Raw genomic sequence first — 20,385 nt, 5'->3', positions numbered from 1 at the left:
ATAATTCGTCTTTTTTCTAATTGTAATAAATTATTTAGAGATTTAAGTATTTTTAACTGTTGCTTAGCAACCGGTCGCCATGTTGTTTTGGTCACGCGCATGTTTGTGATGATAATATTTTGAACGAAGTTTGTCTGCTTCGAACTGAAAGTTGTGATGAAGTACTTAACATGAAAACATAGGATTTTAAAAAGGACGTTGAATTCTGTAAAAAATGTGAATACTTTTTATTTTCTCTTCAAAGCCCTTGATTTTTACGTTTTTATTAATTTATTTCTATACATATAAATATGCATTTGAAATACCTAAAGACACTTTTACCAGCTCAAAGTGGAGCATCAAAGATTATGGCAATGGCCTGGGCTCCGAATAATACGAAACTGGCAATTTGTACGGCCGAAAGGGTGATTCTGTTATTCGATGAACATGGCGAGCGAAGAGATAAATTTTCTACGAAGCCTATAGATTCAAAATATGGAAAGAAGAGTTATATGGTGAAAGCTTTAGCATTCTCTCCAGATTCTACAAAAATTGCAGTAGGACAAACTGATAATATTATTTATGTGTATAAAATTGGTGAAGACTGGGGTGAAAAGAAAGTTATTTGTAATAAATTCATACAACAGAGTGCCGTTACATGCCTGACTTGGTCCTCCGAAGGTCCGATTGTTTACGGATTAGCTAATGGAAAAGTACGAGTGGCAAATATAAAAACCAATAAATCATCTACACTTTATGGAACGGATTCGTATGTTGTGTCATTAACCACTAACATTTCTGGAAAAGGAATTCTCTCGGGTCATGCTGATGGATCTGTAGTGAGATATTATTTTGACGATGAGGGAATTGGTGATATTCAGGGCAAAATATTGACTCATACATGCTCGCCATATGCTTTGACATGGACTGTTCAGTCAATTATAATAGCCGGTTGTGATAAAAGAATTGTAGCTTATACAAGAGATGGTAAAATTGGACAACAGTTTGATTACAGCCGTGATGATACGGAACATGAGTTCACTGTGGCTGCTTGTAGTCCGAGTGGACAGTCTGCTGTTATTGGAAGTTATGATAGACTTAGAATATTCAATTGGAGTCCTGGAAAAAATATGTGGGAAGAAGCTCGTCCTAAAGAAATTAAATATTTGTACACAATATCTACACTTGCTTGGAAGCGTGATGGATCCAAACTGGTTGCTGGAACATTATGTGGAACTGTAGAACTTTTTGACTGTAGTTTAAAGAAAACTATATATAATAATAAATTTGAAATTACATATGTTGGGCCAAGTCAAGCTATTGTAAAAAGTCTCAGTTCAAAAATGCAAATTTCACTTAAATCTAATTATGCATATGAAATTGTAAATATTAAAATATTAGGTAAAGATAACTACATTGTTGCCCATACCACAGCTACTCTAATTGTTGGTGATATGTTAAATAACAAATTGAGCGAAGTTCCTTGGCAAGGTATGGGTGGAAATGAAAAATTTTATTTTGATAATGAAAATGTTTGCATGATTTTTAATGCAGGAGAGTTGTCATTAATTGAGTATGGTAATAATGAAATATTAGGATCGGTACGAGCAGAATTCATGAATCCACATTTAATTAGTGTTCGTCTAAATGAAAGACAACAAAAGGGAAGAGGTGATAATAAAAAGTTGGCTTATCTTATTGATTTAAAGACTGTATCTGTAGTGGATCTCATGACTGGAGTTACATTGGCTCAGATAAGTCATGATTCTAAAATTGACTGGTTAGAATTAAATGAAACAGGTCGAAAGCTTTTATTTCGAGATAAGCGACAACGATTAAATTTACTTGATATTGAAAGTCAAGAAAAAATTGCTATGTTAAATTATTGTACATTTGTTCAGTGGGTTCCTGGAAGTGACGTAGTTATTGCTCAAAACAGAAGTAATTTATGTGTGTGGTACAACATTGATACTCCAGAAAGAGTGACAATGTTTTCTATCAAAGGAGAAGTAATTGATTTAGAAAGAGCAGAGGGAAGAACAGATGTTATAGTTAATGAAGGTGTTACAACTGTGACATATACTTTGGATGAAGGATTGATTGAATTTGGTACTGCTATTGATGATGGAGATCTGAACAGAGCCATGTCTTATCTTGAAACATTACCTTTATCAGAAGAAACAGAAGCAATGTGGAGAACTCTTGGAAATTTAGCTTTAATGAATAAAGCATTGCCAATTGCTGAATGTTGCTTTGCTGCAGTTGGTGATATATCAAAAGCAAGATATTTAAGAGAAACAATAAAGCTTGCAGATGATGCTTCAAAACTTATGGATGGAGATGGATATGACTTCTATAAAGTGAGAGCTAAAATGGCCATTTTAGATAAACATTACAAATTGGCAGAAGGAATTTTCTTAGAACAAAATAATATTACAGAAGCAATGGAAATGTATAAACAGTTACATAAGTGGAGTGAAGCAGTAGAATTAGCTGAAGCTAGGAATCATCCTGAATTAGAAAATCTTTACAGAAACTATTATCAATGGCTCAGAGATACTGGTCAAGAAGAAAAAGCAGGTGAAATGAAAGAAAAAAGTGGTGACTATCAAGGAGCAATTGATTTATATTTGAAAGCTGGAATGCCAGCTAAAGCCTCTCGACTTGTTACATCTGTCCCAAGTTTAGCTGATAATGAACAGCTAGTACAGAAAATTGCATCAGCTCTAATGAAAGGAGAATTTTTTGAACATGCTGGAAATTTATATGAAAAAGTAAATAATTATCCAAAAGCCTTAGAATGTTATCGAATGGGGAAATCTTATAGTCAAGCTGTTGAACTTTCTAGACTTGCATTTCCAGAAGAAGTTGTTCATTTAGAAGAAGAATGGGGTAATTATTTAGTAGGAATCAAGCAGCTGGAAGCAGCTATTAATCATTACATAGAAGCAGGAAAAACAGTGAAAGCACTTGATGCTGCTGTTTCTGCACGTCAATGGAAAAAAGCTGTTCAAATAATAGAAGTAATTGATGATCCTGGAACAGTAACAAAATATTATCAAAAATTAGGCCAACATTATTCATCAGCTGGGGAGTATGAGTTGGCAGAACATTTCTTTGTTGAAGGAGGAATGACTAAAGAAGCAGTAGAAATGTATAACAATGCTGGAAAGTGGGAAAGAGCACATAAGCTTGCTAGTCAATTCCTTAAACCTGATGAAGTAACTCGTATGTATGTATCTCAGGCTCAAAGCTTAGAAGAACAATTAAAATATCGAGAAGCAGAAAAATTGTACATAGCTGTTAATAAACCTGATTTAGCTATAACTATGTATAAGAAAATTAGGCAATATGATCAAATGATGCGGCTTGTAAAACAGTATCATCCAGATTTGTTGATTGATGCTCATCTTCATCTTGCTAAAGAACTTGAAGGAGAAGGCAATTACAGACAAGCAGAACAACATTACATTTCAGCAAATGATTGGAAAGCAGCAGTAAATATGTATCGGAATATTGAAATGTGGGAAGAAGCATATAGGATTGCTAAAAATCATGGTGGTAATATTGCTGCTAAACAAGTTGCTTATTTATGGGCAAAGACTCTTGGAGGAGATTCAGCTGTAAAATTATTAACTAAATTTGGCTTATTAGAAAGTGCAATTGAATATGCTAGTGAAAATTGTGCTTTTGAATTTGCTTTTGACTTAGCTCGCACTGCCATGAAACATAAGTTGCCTGATATTCACTTAAGATATGCAATGTTTTTAGAAGATGAAGGAAAGTTTAGAGAAGCAGAAGTTGAATTCATAAAGGCTGGAAAACCAAAAGAAGCTGTTCTTATGTACGTGCATAATCAAGATTGGGATAGTGCTCAAAGAGTAGCTGAAGCTCATCATAAAGATTCTGTAGCAGAAGTTCTTGTAGGCCAAGCTCGTTGTGCTTTCGAAGCTGGTGATCGTCAGAGAGCAGAATCTCTTTTGTTACGAGCACAGAGAGCTGAAATGGCTGTGAAATTATATAGAGATGCTGGTTTATGGAGTGATGCACTTAGAGTTTGTAAAGATTACATCCCAAATAGATTACCACAATTGCAAGAAGAGTACGAACAGGAAATGTCTTCTAGCAGTACAAAAGATGTTGAATCGCTGCTTTCTCAAGCTCAAGAATGGGAACAAATGGGACAATACCATAAAGCAGTGGAATGTTACCTGAGAGTATCTCCAAGCCACACATCTAATAATGATCTGCTTGAAAAATGTTGGACCAAAGCAGCAGAAATTGCTTTTAAATTTTTAGATGTCCATCATGCTGAACAAGTTGTGCAACAAGTTAGTCCTCGATTAATTGAAATTAAAAGGTTTGGTGTTGCAGCTGAAATGTATTTACGAATAGATAAAATAAAAGAAGCAATAGATGTATTTATGGCTGGAGAGGAATGGAGTAAAGCTAAAAAGGTGGCTAAAGAACTTGAACCTAGACTTGAAGAATATGTAGATGATCATTACAAAGCATTTTTAAGAACCCAAGGAAAAACTGATCAGCTAGCAAGTATTGATGTTGTTGCTGCTTTGGATATGTATGCTGAACAGAATCAGTGGTCAAAATGTTTAGAAATGGCAGAACAACAGGGAACGAAAGTACTTCATAAATACGTAGCTCAATATGCAACTCAGTTAATTCGTGAAGATAATGCAGTGCATGCTCTTCAGTTGTATGCTAGATTTGGAACACCGGCATTTTCTCAAAATTATAATATATACAGAAGAATTGTTTCCGATATTCTACTGACAAAAAATTTAAATAATGCCGAGTCTTATCGAACTTGGGCTGATCTGAGGGATGTAATATTTGATTTGTATCAAAATATTGAAAAACTAGATGGTCCAGAAAAATCAGAATTTGAGGTATTATTGTTAATAGCTCATTATTATGCTGTACGTTCCGCTTGTTTAGGTCAAACATCATTAGATAAACAAGCAGCTAAACTGTCAATTTCTTTATTACGTCACATTGATATAATTCCTGCTGATAAAGCATTCTATGAAGCTGGACTATCTGCTAAAACAATGAATTGGGAAAGTATGACATTTATATTTTGGAATCATTATCTTGATATATGTGAAGCCATTGAGGAGGGTAACTTAAATTCCTTAGATCATTCAGATTTTCGAGACACAGATATACCTTTTGAAATTCCTCTACCTGAAAATATGTATCTTAATGAAAGTGAACATGAGGAAGTAAAGGAATGGGTTTTAGCCATTTCCATGGATCAGAGAGTTGAACAGGTTTTACCATTAGATGAAAGGATGACATATGAGGCATCATTAATTGCTGCAAATACGGGCAATGCCTCACCACCATGTGTTATAACTGGGTATCCTGTCCTCAGAAATAAATTAGAATTTCGTAAACCAGGTAAAGCTGCTAATAAAGAGGATTGGAATAAATTCTTGATGGCAGCTAAAATGTCTCACAGTGCAGAGTGTCAAGATGTACTGAAATTTATCACATTATGGTGTGGAGGAGCACCAAGTATGGGTTATTCATTTCAGTAAATTATATTAGTGCAGTTATCACAATTCAAAGATATTTAAATTATTTAAATAGAAACTTATTGAAATAGCAATTGAATTAAATCAATGTCCATATTTTATAACAGATTATATAAAGTAAATTGTATTGTCAATAATAAGAACAATGCTGCTTTTTATCATAAGAATTTTACACTGTTAGTGAATTGATATTATTTTTAATTTGTATGTTTTAAAAAGTCAATGTTTATATATAGATGATATTTAACTTGTGTTTTTCTATTTGATTACAAAGAATCATACTGTTACAACACATGCACAAATAACTTATTGAATTATAATGTTTAAATTCATATGTGATATAGAATGTAAACATAACATGCTTAATAAAGATGTAATTACAAGTAAATGTCTAATTGAATGCTTTATGTACTTATATCTTGCATGTAGAAAATAAAATACTTTATACATGTAAACATGACAGCAGATAAAGAATATGCAAACATTATTTACAGACAGATTCTTCAAAGAACATGAACACCACACATTCTAATCTAAATTGCTCAGAAATCTAAAACATAAGAATTTATGAAATTATTTAAAAATAAAAGTTACAAAATATATATAATTGAAAATTTACATCAAAAAGTTTTATTGCAAAAATTTTTATATAGTTATACTTTAGTTGCACTGAGGCTATTAACAGTGGCTAATACTGTATTTCCAATTTTCCAGTATGTTTTTTCTCACCTAAAATGGTCATGGTTAAAATTCGTCAAACTCATTATAATTTAGAAACTGTGCCAATACAATGCAATTATCCAATAACAATGGCTGAAAACACACAGAAGGATAACTGGATATAAACATATTCCATGATTCATTATTCTAACTTGTTAAGTAGCAATAATGATTGACTGTGGCATTATTTGTTAGTCTAACACAGTCTTTTATCTCACAGTACACTTGAACCTATAAAATTTCTATTGAATAAATCACATGATTTAAAGTTGTGTTTGTAAACATTTATTGTCATATTACTTGCCACTCATCCTAATTTTTTTTGTGAATTAAATAAAACAGCAGTAGGTTACAACAATAGTTATTTAAATTAAACTTATTATTTACATAAGAAGAGCAATTAAGTCTTAATTTGCATTTAAAAGTGGCATGATAATTGCCTTTAGAAACCTGCCTGATGTATCACTATTTCTAAGTTAAAATAATTTGAACTAAATATGGACAATTACAGGTACTGTACATTTTTGATTTAAAGAAAATTTCATTTTAAATAAAATAGCCTGGTGTTGTGCACATATAATTTTGCAAATGAATATATATTTTTACTACATTATGAACATTAATTTTTAATTATTAAGCCTTTGGACTTTTTTCAAAAATAATTTATTTAATAATCTTCAAAAATTTTCACGGCACATCAGTTGAAAATCACTGGTCTAACAGCTATGAATGTATAGCATGAGCATGATCAAGGTGTTTGGGTTGCACGTTAACATATTGACTTATCTGAATGATCATTGATATAAGCATAGTTGTGAGAACTGAGAGGACTGATTTTCAGTGGCGTGCTGTGACATTTGATGATAGGGAAGCTGTGTTTCTGTAAGAAGCTGACTTACACGGGCAATCAATTAATTGCGCATCAGGGCCCGTTCGTATTCGTTTGTTCGGTAAGCCAGTAAAAACCGTATACTTCTTTAAATGTATTTTTAATAGATTATCTGACGTACTTAATAAATAAGAAAGTTCAATATAATTGCCTCCGTTATTAGATTCAATAAATTCCCTATGGCCCCTAAATGCCAATTCTTGCTTTGAGAAAAAACATATAACGTCTATTAATTTAGATACCGTATTTTACGGACTATAAGACGCACTTTAATTTTTAAGCATTTTGTTTTTTTTTTTTTTTTAAATACCTATAAGATGCTACGGACTATAAGACGCACCTGAATTTTGGAGGCAATTTTTCGAAGAAAAAAATGCGTCTTATAGTCCGTAAAATACGGTATATCTATTAATCGTAATTATCTTGTTATAATTTTTAATATTTATTTTATATTGTCTACCAATGTTAAATTCTATTCCGCTTTGATTTCCAAATTGCTTCAATTTTACGAAAGAATCGTCATTCGTCATAAATTTTATCGTCAAAATGTCGAAATTTTTTGTTGACATATTTATATTTAATTTAGGCATTGGTCTTTCTCTTTTAATAATGTTTTCTTTTTCATTATATGGTCTCGAGCCAAAACTTTTTAAAATAAATTTTTTAATCACTAGCCACGATATAAGGGCTAAAATTAAAATTATAAAAAAAAACTTACTTAGTAAAACAAAATGTGTGATGAATATACATGCCTAGTAAAAAAAATTCTTCAATTGTATGAATATACTTTTAAAGAAACTTATAATTAAATATAACTTTGTGAAGAAACGTACTGTACATAAAAATAACAAAATATTCTTTACTTTTTAAATCTTAAAACAATCCACTTACAAGTTAGTGAAATAACTCCCTACGAGTGGCTAATGAATGGAATCAGAGACGGTCCAGGTAGGTGTGTGCGTGCCAAATCCCGAGGGTGCCGATACCGGTCAATATCGAATGCCTCTTTTGTCGCATCACTAGTATATATCAAAGGACGCGACAGGGTTGTAGATTTTAAACGTTTCTCACCATAGCTGTAAAAATTTAAATATGTTAAACTTAACAGATTGTCAGTCGTTCGTTTTCTAACTAATTCGTTTTAGGACCGAGTGTTCACGGAAATTTCCAAAATTTACAACTTTTCGGTCACTCTCATTGAACTGGAAAAATTTCTGTCTTTATTACATCTAATATTATGACGAGATCAGACCCCACTGTACTCGGCAAGAGATTGGTTCGGTTAAGCTTCTGTTTAAGTAAAATTTTGGCTCTTTCATCAGGGTTTTATTTGTTTCTAATTCCCTTATTGCTTAATTATTTAACTACTACTTAAATAGAAATAAGTTGAAATCGGTTACTTTGTACTTGAATATCTGTAGTCTTGGGAAAGAAGTGGAAAGAAATTTTTATGACAACCGATACATAAATCGTAAATTTAAAGAAAATAAATTCTAGAGCTTTTTTGTACCATTGTACTGTACGTCTCATTCATTAAATTTGGTTGTAAATGATGCTGCCAAAGTAACAGTTAATTTTTTAACACTACTAGAATTGTACACGTTTTTTTCTGCATCCCCTTACAGATGGGACATACTAAATCGTAATATCACCGGTTTAACATTGAAATCCGTAAGTAATATAAGATGGGAGAGCAGAATAAACGTAGAATAAATATATCAAATAATTTAATGGATTTTTTTAAAACTCTTGTCAACTATACAAAACTATCATAAAAACATGCAAGTAAATTCCTATCAGTTGTGTTAAGTTATAAATCTAGTCTAGGGTGGGCAACCTTTTTTTATAACATGGGCCAGAATAAATTTTACGTTTTTTCCGCGGGCCGTAGTAGTTAATTGACGCCTTCTTGTGACTCGTAATGTTTTTAGTCTGCAAATATGAAATAAATAAATAAAAAGTTAATTACTACATTTATTTCTCTTATCGTTTTCGAAAATTACAAAGAATTGGAAAAATAACTATTAATTAGTTATTTTTCCAATTTAATAATCTATTAAAGATCTCGCGGGCCGGATAGAAACTTTTCGCGAGCCGTAGATGGCCCGCGGGCCTGGGGTTGCCCGCCGTTGATCTAGTCTACTCATGATTCACATAATTGGGCGAGGGCGGCCGAATATCTAGCAGGCAGGCGGCTAACAGCCCACAACCGGTGCAGGATATAAAATTGGACGCTTTACGCGTGTGTTGCTTCTACCAGCTAAACCGTGACGTTGGTGCTCTGTAAAGCGCATGCGCCAATGCCTATAATCTGGCTGCTTGGAAGTTGACAGGCAGGCGGCTAACAGCTCAGAACCGGTCCGGGTTATAAAGTTGGACTCCGTACGCGTGTGTCGCTTCTACCAGCTAAACCGGGTGAGGTTGGTGCTCTGTAAACCGCATGTGTCAATGCCTATATAATCTGGCTGATTGGAAACTGACCCGGTTTCGACATTCCTTCCGCCACTGAATTATTCGAATATACAATAGCAATCTTATCGTTTTTTTCACATGTAGTATGGAAATTTGTAAAAGATACATAATGCAGTTATAATAAAAAATTAATTTTAATTAATTGCTGTACGTTAAAATATGAAAATTTATATTTTATAAAATACAAGGGAAGGTCATTGGAAGGTGGAATCGGCGCTTCCATCGCTTCCAATGACGGCACGCCACTGCTGATTTTTATCTACAGTTTTGGTTACAATTGTTCTCATTTTTCCAAATTGGCCAACCCTCTTGTAGCTTATGCTCATAATAGTAAAATTCAATTTTGAATAAAATTAGTTGTGTATTTTTTTAAAATAGTACATAGTTATAAAAATGTGTGGCTATTAATAAATATTAACTATGACATTTTTTATATTCTGTTAATTTTAATTATAGGCAAACTCAAGTGGAAAAATAAGACAACAAAAGTTAAACATATATTAAACATGAATTTTTATTGAACTTTTATGCAGAGATACAATGTCTTTTTATGAGATAAAAAAAAAATGATGTAAAGTACAGCATATAGAGATGCAGTAAGCATAAGACACTATTAAAATAAATAATAAAATGCAGTCTTACTGTGATGAACATTAATGAATAAATATGATTAGATCTCAAAGACTATACTTGACATTTAAGTCATTTTGTGATGTGACTCACTAGAGGCCAAGTGGATAAAATCACCAAGAACTGATAGTTGGTTGTGAGTTTGCACCTCACCATGGTAGTTGAAACTGGCCATGTGGCATTTTCTGGATTTTCTTCGTGTGTATAACATTGAAATAGTGACCAGTTTCCTATTGAAAGCCCTCCAAGGGCATCCCCTTAGCAGATCATCCAATTTATTGTAAAATTTTTCTACTTTGCTTTTCAACAATGAAAGATCTATAGATATCGTATTTTACGGACTATAAGACGCACTTTTTTCTTCGAAAAACTGCCTCCAAAATTCAGATGCGTCATATAGTCCGTAGTGTCTTATAGGTATTTAAAAAAAAAAATTGCTTAAAAATTAAGGTGCGTCTTATAGTCTGTAGCGTCTTATAGTCCGTAAAATACGGTAACTAATTATCAAAGCCTGTTTTAATTAAAGGCTTCCAACTGTCAACATGAGGTCAAAAAGAACATTGAGAAAGTTAAAATTTGTACAGATAATAAAGGAGAGAAACCCTATGCAATAACTGTTTACTAACATATCTAAACTTTTGTAGCCATACTATATATGCTAAGTATTCAATTCAGAAATATTCTTTCACTGTCTAATTCTCAATATTAGATCAATTTATAGTACATAGAATCCTCATCTTGCAGAAAAATTATAGTAAATTTTACATTAGTTTCTAATTAATGTTTATTTAGAAAGTTTTAAAAATTATTTTTCATAATAAAACAAAAAAATTTAAATGGTTGATTCTAATATCAATATTTCACATAAGAAATTTCGACGAAACCATAATAATTAAAATTAATAAAACTTGGCTTCTCTTCTTTTGGCATACTTACTAAAACTAAATTTATTCCGTTAAATACTCATTGCCATTAATATTAGCACACCGAGGAGTTGTCAAAATTGAACAAATTGTGTGTGTGAGTATAACAGTAATATAAGTGATTACAAAACGAAAAAAGGATCATTTATTGCAGGATAAACTACAAATGAAAGGAGGTTTGTAGTGAGTATGGTTTCGATAAAGATTGGACTCACCGTTGGTAAGGAAAACACAAGGGTCATACAAAGAATTATCACTCGAATACAGGTTCCAGGAAGGAAAATTAAACTTTATTGTATTTTTTTTTTTTTTTTTTTTTTTTTTGTATATGTATATAATCAAAACACTAGTACACTAATTACTAAAATAAAGAAATGCTTAGCCTAATAGTAATATTTACAGTATATAACAATGATGAGTACATGCTGAAAGGACCAACACATTCATTAAATATTGTTCAATCCGAACAAGAAAATTTACAACAGGAACAGGCGTACTGCACACTCGTATGGGTTATTCCTTTTATTTTCTATCTCTCAGCAATAGTTATTACACTCTGGGTTGAATCTCTGTGTGGATGCAAACAGATTTGTCCAAAACCTGAGTCCAGCTACTTTCAACCCTTCCTTTGCTTACCTCCTTTGTCGGAGCTTCCTCACTTTAGTATCCTTCCGCTAGCATGCTCCCCACTCTGTCCACAGTGAAGTCCCAAGGAAAAAAAAGGGTGCTCGTGCATGTTATACACTCTCTTTTATACCCCCACTATCTGGGGCTTTTCACCAGTCACGTGGTTTCATCACAACCAACCCCAGACCAGCGAGTGGTTGCTGAAGACGGAGGCACGCGACAAACAATGTTTTTCAAAAAAAAAAATATCGCGACAATGTAGGGATCCAATGCAGGGCCGATACACAAACAAAATAAAAAGAAAAATATATATACATATAACAAATTAGTGATGGAGTTCTAGTGTACTGTTGGGCCACTTCTAGTGTGAATACACCATGTGATATGGGCCAGCATGGAAGCATACAGGTGCCATATGGTGTCCTGCAGCATCTCAGTGCACAGTTGCTGCAAGCAGTCCTCTAGTTCGGCCAAACTCAGGTGATCTCAGACATGTTTGATTGGTGACAAATCGGGACTGAGCAAGCTAGGGCAATGTGGTAGAGGCAGTCCTATAACACCATTGCTGTGTGTAGTCAAGTATTGTCCTGTTGAAAAATGGCTCTTGGGTGCCCTGTCATGAAAGGCAACATGTGGCTGCAGGAAATCACTAATATACTGGTGGGCCATCATGATTTCTTGGATCACTACTATAGTTGACCAGCAATGAACTGTCACCAACAAAACCTTTTTTACCGGTATTGAACTTAAACTAAACGTCCAAACATTTTCAGCCTTCACCAAGACCTGCTTCAGGCACTGAACTAAACTGGCTTCCTATGTGATAACAACTCAGACCATCATCAGCTGTGGGCAGGGTTCTGCTCCAAAGTGTAGGCAACATTGAGGTGTTGACCACAGGGCCTCCACACATGAACATGGCCGTTATCAGTGCCCAAACTGAATCTGGATTCATTGCTGTAGACAACCCAGTTCCATTCCATTGCAGTCCAATCTTGTTGGGAGTGACATCACTCCAAACAGAAGCGACAGTAGTTCAATTGACTATTAGCTTTTGGAGATGGAGAAACTGACTAACAAACACTTCCTATATGCTGATCTAAACTGCAATGCTGTGGGATTGTTGTTGTTACCACCAGTGGCGTAGCGTAGTGGGGGCGGCAGGGGCGGCCCGCCCCGGGCGGCACTTTTAGGGGGCGGCAAAATTTCACAATAAATAATATCTTGTAAAAATTTGAACCGGTACAATACACAATAATGATGATTGTTCTTGCTGAAAAGTTCTTTAGAATTACTGTATATTTTAGTCTTTTAAATTGAGATACCTAAATAAGGGGGCGGCGAAATTTTCTTCCGCCCCGGGCGGCTGACACCCAGGTACCGACACCCACGCTACGCCACTGCTTGTAGCAGTAGTTTACCGTGGAAAGCAACATGGCGTCCTCCATGGCTCAGATAGTTTCGTTCCGGAGTCCACTATATGGTTTCATGAATGAAAATTTAGAAGTTGTGAAAGCGCAAGTTAGTGCACGCGGTGATGTAAGTGTCTTTTCGAATTTTTTTCGAATGGTAGCCGGCATTCTAATTTTTTCATGGCTATTTTGGATGCTCTTTCAATAAATAATCTATTTTATGGTTAAATTTTACAATTGGGATTCTTCTTTTGCCTTTAAAAGCTCATATTTTAGAATTATAGATTACTCCGTCACCATACTATCGATAGCGCGGGCGCCGCCATCTTTCTTTCTTTCACCGTCGTTCTTAAATGCCTACAAACAGCAGCGCACTCCCATAGTAGCGGCGACGCGGAACGCCGCTATTAACTACTCCGCCATCTTGTTTCTAAGGTTTCACAACTCGAGGGATTTTTCCCGTTTCGTGGCATTTTTGAAAGCAAACGGAAGAGATTTTTATAGTATTTATGGGATTTTTGTAATAGCAGGCTGTAGTAATCGTTTTAAACTGTTTTTAGAACATTCTATGGATACAAATCATTAGCAGTCTTATTTTTTATTCATTACTGTTCACTCATGGTTTAATATTTTTACCATCTGTTCATTGATTTGTTTCAGTTTGGTTCTTTTGCTGTTCGGTATTTATGAAATCATGATCACGGTTTTGTAGATAGTGTGTATCTAATTTAAGCAATCTTATCATCTACAACAATAAATTAGAACCGAGTCAAGGGTGAGGCAAACGAGACACTTGCCTCAGTTAAACAATGAGACAGGGGGCCCAATTGGTGAAAAATTAAAATTAATAAATTGCAAAATAATAAAAAATAATAATAAGCCAAATGTATAACATTTTAATTCATCTCGTGTAACAACTATTTTGTTTTTCTTTTGTAAAGGTTGCTGTGATTTTACTTGTAAAATTTTAATTTTGTGTCCTACTACTGTTATATTATTACTGTGTTCTGTAACTTCTTTATTTAATAATTAATAAATATATTTTGCTCTCAAACTCATTATTTATTTTAATTTAATGCTTATTATAAATAAAAAACTATACATAGGAAATTTATCCTCCCACAGGTGAAAATACATTTAGGCCCAGCTCTGCAATAACTTACAATTTTTGTGAAAATTCTCTTATATAAATACGAGGGCTATTTTTAAATAAGGTCCGTTTGTGAATGAAAGTGAGAATAATGCGCAATCACGGCAGTATGCATGCGCTTGAGCGCGCCAAGCTTGCTCCGAGCAAGCTTGGCGCGCGTTTTGACGCCATTTGCAGCCATATCGTCTGTATGTATGCCGAGCTGTAGAAGTTTAAAATGTTTAAGAAAATTGAGTCTCTCGCCGACTGTGAGATATGATCTGTTATTCGATTCTTGAATGCAAGAAACTTGGCAGCAGCGGAAATTCACCGTCAGATTTGTGAAGTTTACGGTGATAATGCTATGAGTGAAAGTTCGAAAATGGATAAGAATGTTGAAGGATGGGCGAGTTAATGTGCATGATGAGCCACGCCCTGGCCGACCTCTGATTTCTGAAGATTTGATTCGTGATGTAGATAACAAAATTCGAGAGGACCGACGATTTACGATTTCAACGTTATCAATTGAATTTCCACAGATTTCAAGATCAGTTTTGTATACCATTGTTTCGGAGAAACTGAATTATCGAAAATTGTTTTCTCGGTGCGTTCCAAGACTGCTTTCTGACGATCACAAAACAAAAAGATTAAACAGTGCTTTATCGTTTTGACTCGATACGATCATCCACACAGTCCAGACCTTGCACCCAGTGGTTTTCACTTGTTTCGATACTTAAAAGAGTTCCTTGGTGGTCAACATTTCAACGACGAAGAACAAGTGAAAACTGCAGTCGTGGATTGGGCTTCTTGACAGGCGGCAGATTTCTTTGAAGTCGGAATTCAAAAAATTGTTGAGCGGTATGACAAATGTTTAAACAAAGTGGAAATTATGTAGAAAAGTAGATAAAAGTATGTAGAATACGGAAAAAATATATTTTAATGATATTTATAGTATTTTTCTTATTAAAAAACGGACCTTATTTAAAAAATAGCCTTCGTAAAAGTGAATACAGGAAGACCCCGCTTAACGCTGTTTCGGTATTACGTGGTAGTATTGAAATTCCCCGAGATCGCACGCAGTGTTGGGATCAAGGCGTAATATCAAATTTTAAAGCTTATTATCCGCGGCGGGCATTCCGACAACTAATTAATAAAACAGATGGAGCAGATAAACAATCCATTAGACATTTTTGGAAAAACTGGAATATCATGGATGCTGTAGACAACATCAATCTTTCTTTCCTAGAATGAGGTGACCGAGAAATGTTTGAAAGGAGTATGGAAGAATGTATGGCCGGAGCTAAGCAAGGATGTTGACACAAGAGAATCCATTGTTGATGTCGACGAAATTGTCAAGCTAGCTAATGAAACAGGGTTGGATAATATAAATGCGCAGAATATTGAAGAATTATTGCAAGTTACAACTGGAGAAAGTTTTTTCAACGACGATCTAAAAGAATTAGTAGAACGACAGGTGCATGAAGATGACGAATAAAAGGAACTTTCAACGGATTTTCTAAAAATAATTTAGCCACTATAACGGAAATTATGAATCAGTTTATATAAAATGATTTCAATTTTGATAAAAGTTCAAAGGCAAGACGAAGTGTCATGGATGCGATGTCTTGCTATCGACAACTACTAGCTGAACGAAACAGGAAAAGGCAAACAACGTTAGATGACTTCTTCACAAAGAAACAAAAAATGTCAAATGAGGAAGAACCTTCCTCATCACAAATATAACTTCTTTACTCGAACTTTTTTTATTTTCATGAATGTTTTATGAATAAATTTCGATATTAGCAACAAATAAGTCTATAATTAATGTAATAAAAAAGTATTTAACGATAAATGTTACAAAATGAAACAAAAAAAAAAACTGATAAATTTTCTTATTCACGTATCCCCCTTATTTACATGTTAAGATGACCCCGTTTAACGCTGTTTCGTTTACCGCTCTGTCATCTAGGAACGCATTCCACGCGTTAAGCAGGGTCTTACTGTATATACTTTTATAATACGCCTCAAGATAATTAAGGAAGTTTTCTTAATATTACAGTTTATCGGCAGGCCTAATGGTCAATAAACTATACTCTGTCTAAGCTGATAGTGACATCAACACGGACGTATAACAGCAGTTTATCCATACTGTGTACTTGTTTTTAGTATTCGCGTTAATTATTTTAAAATAATCAAAGTATTCTTGTTGCTTATTGATAATAATTATACTCCCGTAAGTGGATTTTATGATTAAACTTTATTATGTGCATGTACGCGTGCGCTGCTGTTTGTAGGCATTTAAGAACGACGGTGAAAGAAAAAAATGGCGGCATCCATACTATCGATAGTATCCTGATGGCAAAATCTACAATTTTAAAACATGCGTTTTTAAAGACAAAAGTTAAGAGTCCCAATTGTAAAATTCAACTATAAAATGGATTGTTTTGCCGACAGAGCATTTGTAGCCACGAAAAATTAGAATGCTGGCTACCATTCGAAAAATATGCGCGATGTAGCAAAACTGAAACACGCTAGGTTTGCCTTAAAATTTCTCCCAGTAAATGAAAACACGATTGCAAAAAATTACGTTTATTGCTACACCTTTCATACATTATTATTACAAACATCACATTTTATTGATAAATTGTCTCTAGTAAATAACGTCAAAAATTTCAGGATCTCCAAATCTGGTACTTAAAGATGGGTCACCAATAGGGTTTCTCATTTCCCGGTCTTTTGCTTGTCCCGGGATTCCGGGATAAAAGTGAACTGTTTCCCGGGATCCCGGGAAATCCCGGGACAAAATTAATTATTTTTAAGATATACAAAATATCATGAAATCAAATGATATAATCATTTTTCGTTTTTTAAAGTAATTTAATACGTTCCGCAACCTCCAAAATCATATTAATAATGCTGTGTAAGATATATATTAAAAATTACCTTTGAATTACGTAGAAATTTTCACAAATAGAAAAAATTTATAAGATTTTAAAAAGCAAAGATGGTCGATACTCCGATCACTCAATCTAATTCTCATTTTAGTAATGAAAAGTCTTGCTACCGAGAATGGCTTTTCCGATTCAATTGATGTGATTGGAATCGTGTTTAATGCATTTAAGAGAAGACAAATATTATGTGTTTTTCACCCGTATCCTGAAAGATTTCTAGATGGTTTTTGAGATTGTAGTACTTCTTTTGTTTCCTAGTATTCATGATTTCTCTACCTCGACTACTTTAATAGAAACATCATAGCCCAATAATTCGGCAGTTCGTTTGTCTTTAATAATCAGATTATGAAGAAAAACTTCATACTTGCTGACTTCGTACACGTTTGTATCCTTGCTCAATTTGCACAACTTGGCGTTACGGACGGCCGGATGGCCGAGCGGTAAAGGTGGCAGCCCACCGCTCTGGGGGACCCGGGATCGAATCCGAACGGGTCGAATAATCCCCAGGAATTTTTCGGGGAGTGGTCCGTTCGGATATGTCGGGCCCCGTCCCTCACCACCCGGTCGCCCCATTGTGGGCCTGGCCGAACCCATAATGGGCCTACTAAAAGAGGCCTTCTTAGTGCCCACAGGGCGGAAAGAGTTTAAAAAAAAAAAAAAAACTTGGCGTTACGCATTGGCATATTAAAGCTACTGGGCATGGTTAAAAATTAAGACAGCATAAGCACAAGTATTCCAGATGTTACCGGTAAAGAATTTTGAGAGTCCTGCTACAAATAAGCTATGTATTGATTATTGACCATTTGTGACGTGCCATAACGAGCAAAAATTAAAAAAAAAAAACTAATAAGTAGGTTTAAAATTAATAAATACAAAAGTATTCTTACAGTTTATGAGTTAATTATACTTTCTATTTGCAAAATTTCCTCAACCTTAACGTAAAATAAGAGAAAAGTGAATTTTTAAGAAATTTGCGGGATTTCCCAGGTTAAAAAAACAACCGGGATCCCGGAATCCCGTTTGAGAAACCCTAGTCACCAATGACTAATATGATCAAAACTCGTGATCATTTCTAATACAACCACGGGTCATGACTGTGATTAAATTATAAGTAATGAAATTATTCTAATCACTACCAGGCCCGGTTTTGCACTGTTAGCCGCCTGCGTGCCATAGATATTTGGCCGCCCCTACCCAGTGGCGTAGCGTAGTGGGGCGGCATTTTTTCACAATAAATAATAATATTATCTTGTAAAAATTTGAACCATCTCATTTCATATTTTTTGTCGCACCTACTATTCAGACGATTGACATGAGCACGGAATTTTTCATTACTTAATCTGTGACGAAACTGGGGAATACTCTTTCTTTAAATGAATGTATAATAATGATATCTTGCTCATTGTAGCGACTGACAACACCGTCTGTACTGACTTGTAGGGATTCCCCGTATTTTATTTAAGGGGACGAAATTTTAAGGGGACGGCGAAATTTTCCTCCGCCCCGGGCGGCTGACACCCACGCTACGCCACTGGTTACCACCTGTTTCTAATTACAGAAAAAATAACTCAATGTGATCTTGGCTGAATTTTTTTGTTATAAGATAATTTAATAATGGCTTTTTACTACAAACATATTGATTTGCTATTTGTTCTATATTTTTTAAATCAATTATTAGACCAATTATTGGAATCTTCCTTCTTCCTTTAAGAAGTAGACAGTTATTACAATCATTCAGTTTACTGAAATAATCAATTTCTCCATTAATAATTTTCAATAACTGGTCTTTGTTTGTTTGTGACTGGACTCTTTGTCCATCTCCCTGTTGGATGAAAGTATTAAGCAGGTCAAATATACATTTACTTTCAATGTGAATTCAGCAGTTGCATCAACATTATTAAGGCCTTCCATACAATTTTCTTTTCAAAATAAAAAAAAACATTACTTACAGATCTACTTAATGTCTGTGCTGCTATATTTATCTTCATTTTTTCTCTCCACCATTCAATATAAGATTTTAATTTATTTGAGACACAAAGACCTTCTTTATTCTGTATGTTATATAATTGAATAAAATATAGCCATTTAATAATTCTGCCATCATTGTCACCCATCTTTAGAACTTTAATTAAGATCAGCCAAAAGATTCCTTATCAATTTCAACATATGAACTGCATCAAGAAATGCATAAACTTTAATTTCTTCTGTTGAAGGGTGATAAAACCAATTTTTCAAATTTTCTAATCAAAGTTAATTCCCAATTCTTTCACATTTCTGTCATGTTAAAATTAACATTTCATGCACCTTCTTTGGGGATAGCAAACAATATGTGTGATCATGAGAGACTGATACTTCATATTCTCTTTTTGCAATTTTGTCTTTAGAGGCTTTTGAAATGGAGTCTTTAGATATTTGTTTTTTTCCTGAATGTTTTATTGCAGGGATTTTTTGAAGATGTGAAGGAAATGAAAAAATTGTAGGAAAAGAATTTGGTTGTAAATATCTTCTACCATTATTATAACTGAAGCATGCTTCTTCAAAATGAGATGAACAAATTCTAGTATTATTGTTTGGTTTCCAACCATCGCGTCGCATTAGTATAAGCCATTTCTTGAGAAGGGATTCGTCAGCAAGTGGAAACCTGAAAAAGTAAAAGTTTTATTTTAAATTTCACTATCACAAGAATGGAATCTGATTTACTTATCACTATTGACCACTCTAAAATTCATAATTTGATATAAGGTTTCTATCCAAAACTTAATAATTACAACTTACTTGTGAAATGAAATTCCTGAACCTTTCTTGTAACTGTTGGTACAATTGATAGCAGCACAAAAATGTGGCATAATTATTTCTTACAGTATGCTTTGCTTTCTACCCCAAAACCGTCATGGCTTCCTTCGCTTTAAAGAGCTTCGAAAAGTGGCGCTGTAAACACTACTACTTATTCTGTCTCGTTGATTGTGCTAAAGAATTCTTAAAATTTAATTTTAAATAAATAATAAAATATATTAATTTTAAATAAATTATTATTATTATTATTGAGGAAGAAATGATCAGGAAATTAGTTAATATTTTAATTTTTCATTTCCATT

General features: G+C 33.9%; 1 protein-coding gene across 1 annotated transcript; it reads left to right on the top strand.

Moving 5' to 3' along the window:
- The first annotated feature begins 76 nt into the window (after positions 1-76).
- Oseg2 (intraflagellar transport protein Oseg2) lies at positions 77-5,925 on the top strand. Its single transcript, XM_067264472.1, has one exon. It carries the CDS (start codon positions 291-293, stop codon positions 5,538-5,540), a length of 5,250 nt encoding a protein of 1,749 aa, XP_067120573.1. The 5' UTR covers positions 77-290; the 3' UTR covers positions 5,541-5,925.
- Positions 5,926-20,385: the final 14,460 nt, after the last annotated feature.

The sequence above is a fragment of the Centruroides vittatus genome, unplaced genomic scaffold (genome assembly GCF_030686945.1).
Source record: "Centruroides vittatus isolate TY-2023 unplaced genomic scaffold, ASM3068694v2 contig_19, whole genome shotgun sequence".
Classification (NCBI taxonomy): Eukaryota; Metazoa; Arthropoda; class Arachnida; order Scorpiones; family Buthidae; genus Centruroides; species Centruroides vittatus.
The sequence above is the reverse complement of the archived record's forward strand: the minus strand, read 5'-3'. Positions and strand labels throughout refer to the sequence as shown.

Coding starts and splice junctions, on each gene's coding strand:
- Oseg2 (XM_067264472.1), top strand. CDS start 291: ATGCATTTGAAATACCTAAAGACACTTTTACCAGCTCAAAGTGGAGCA.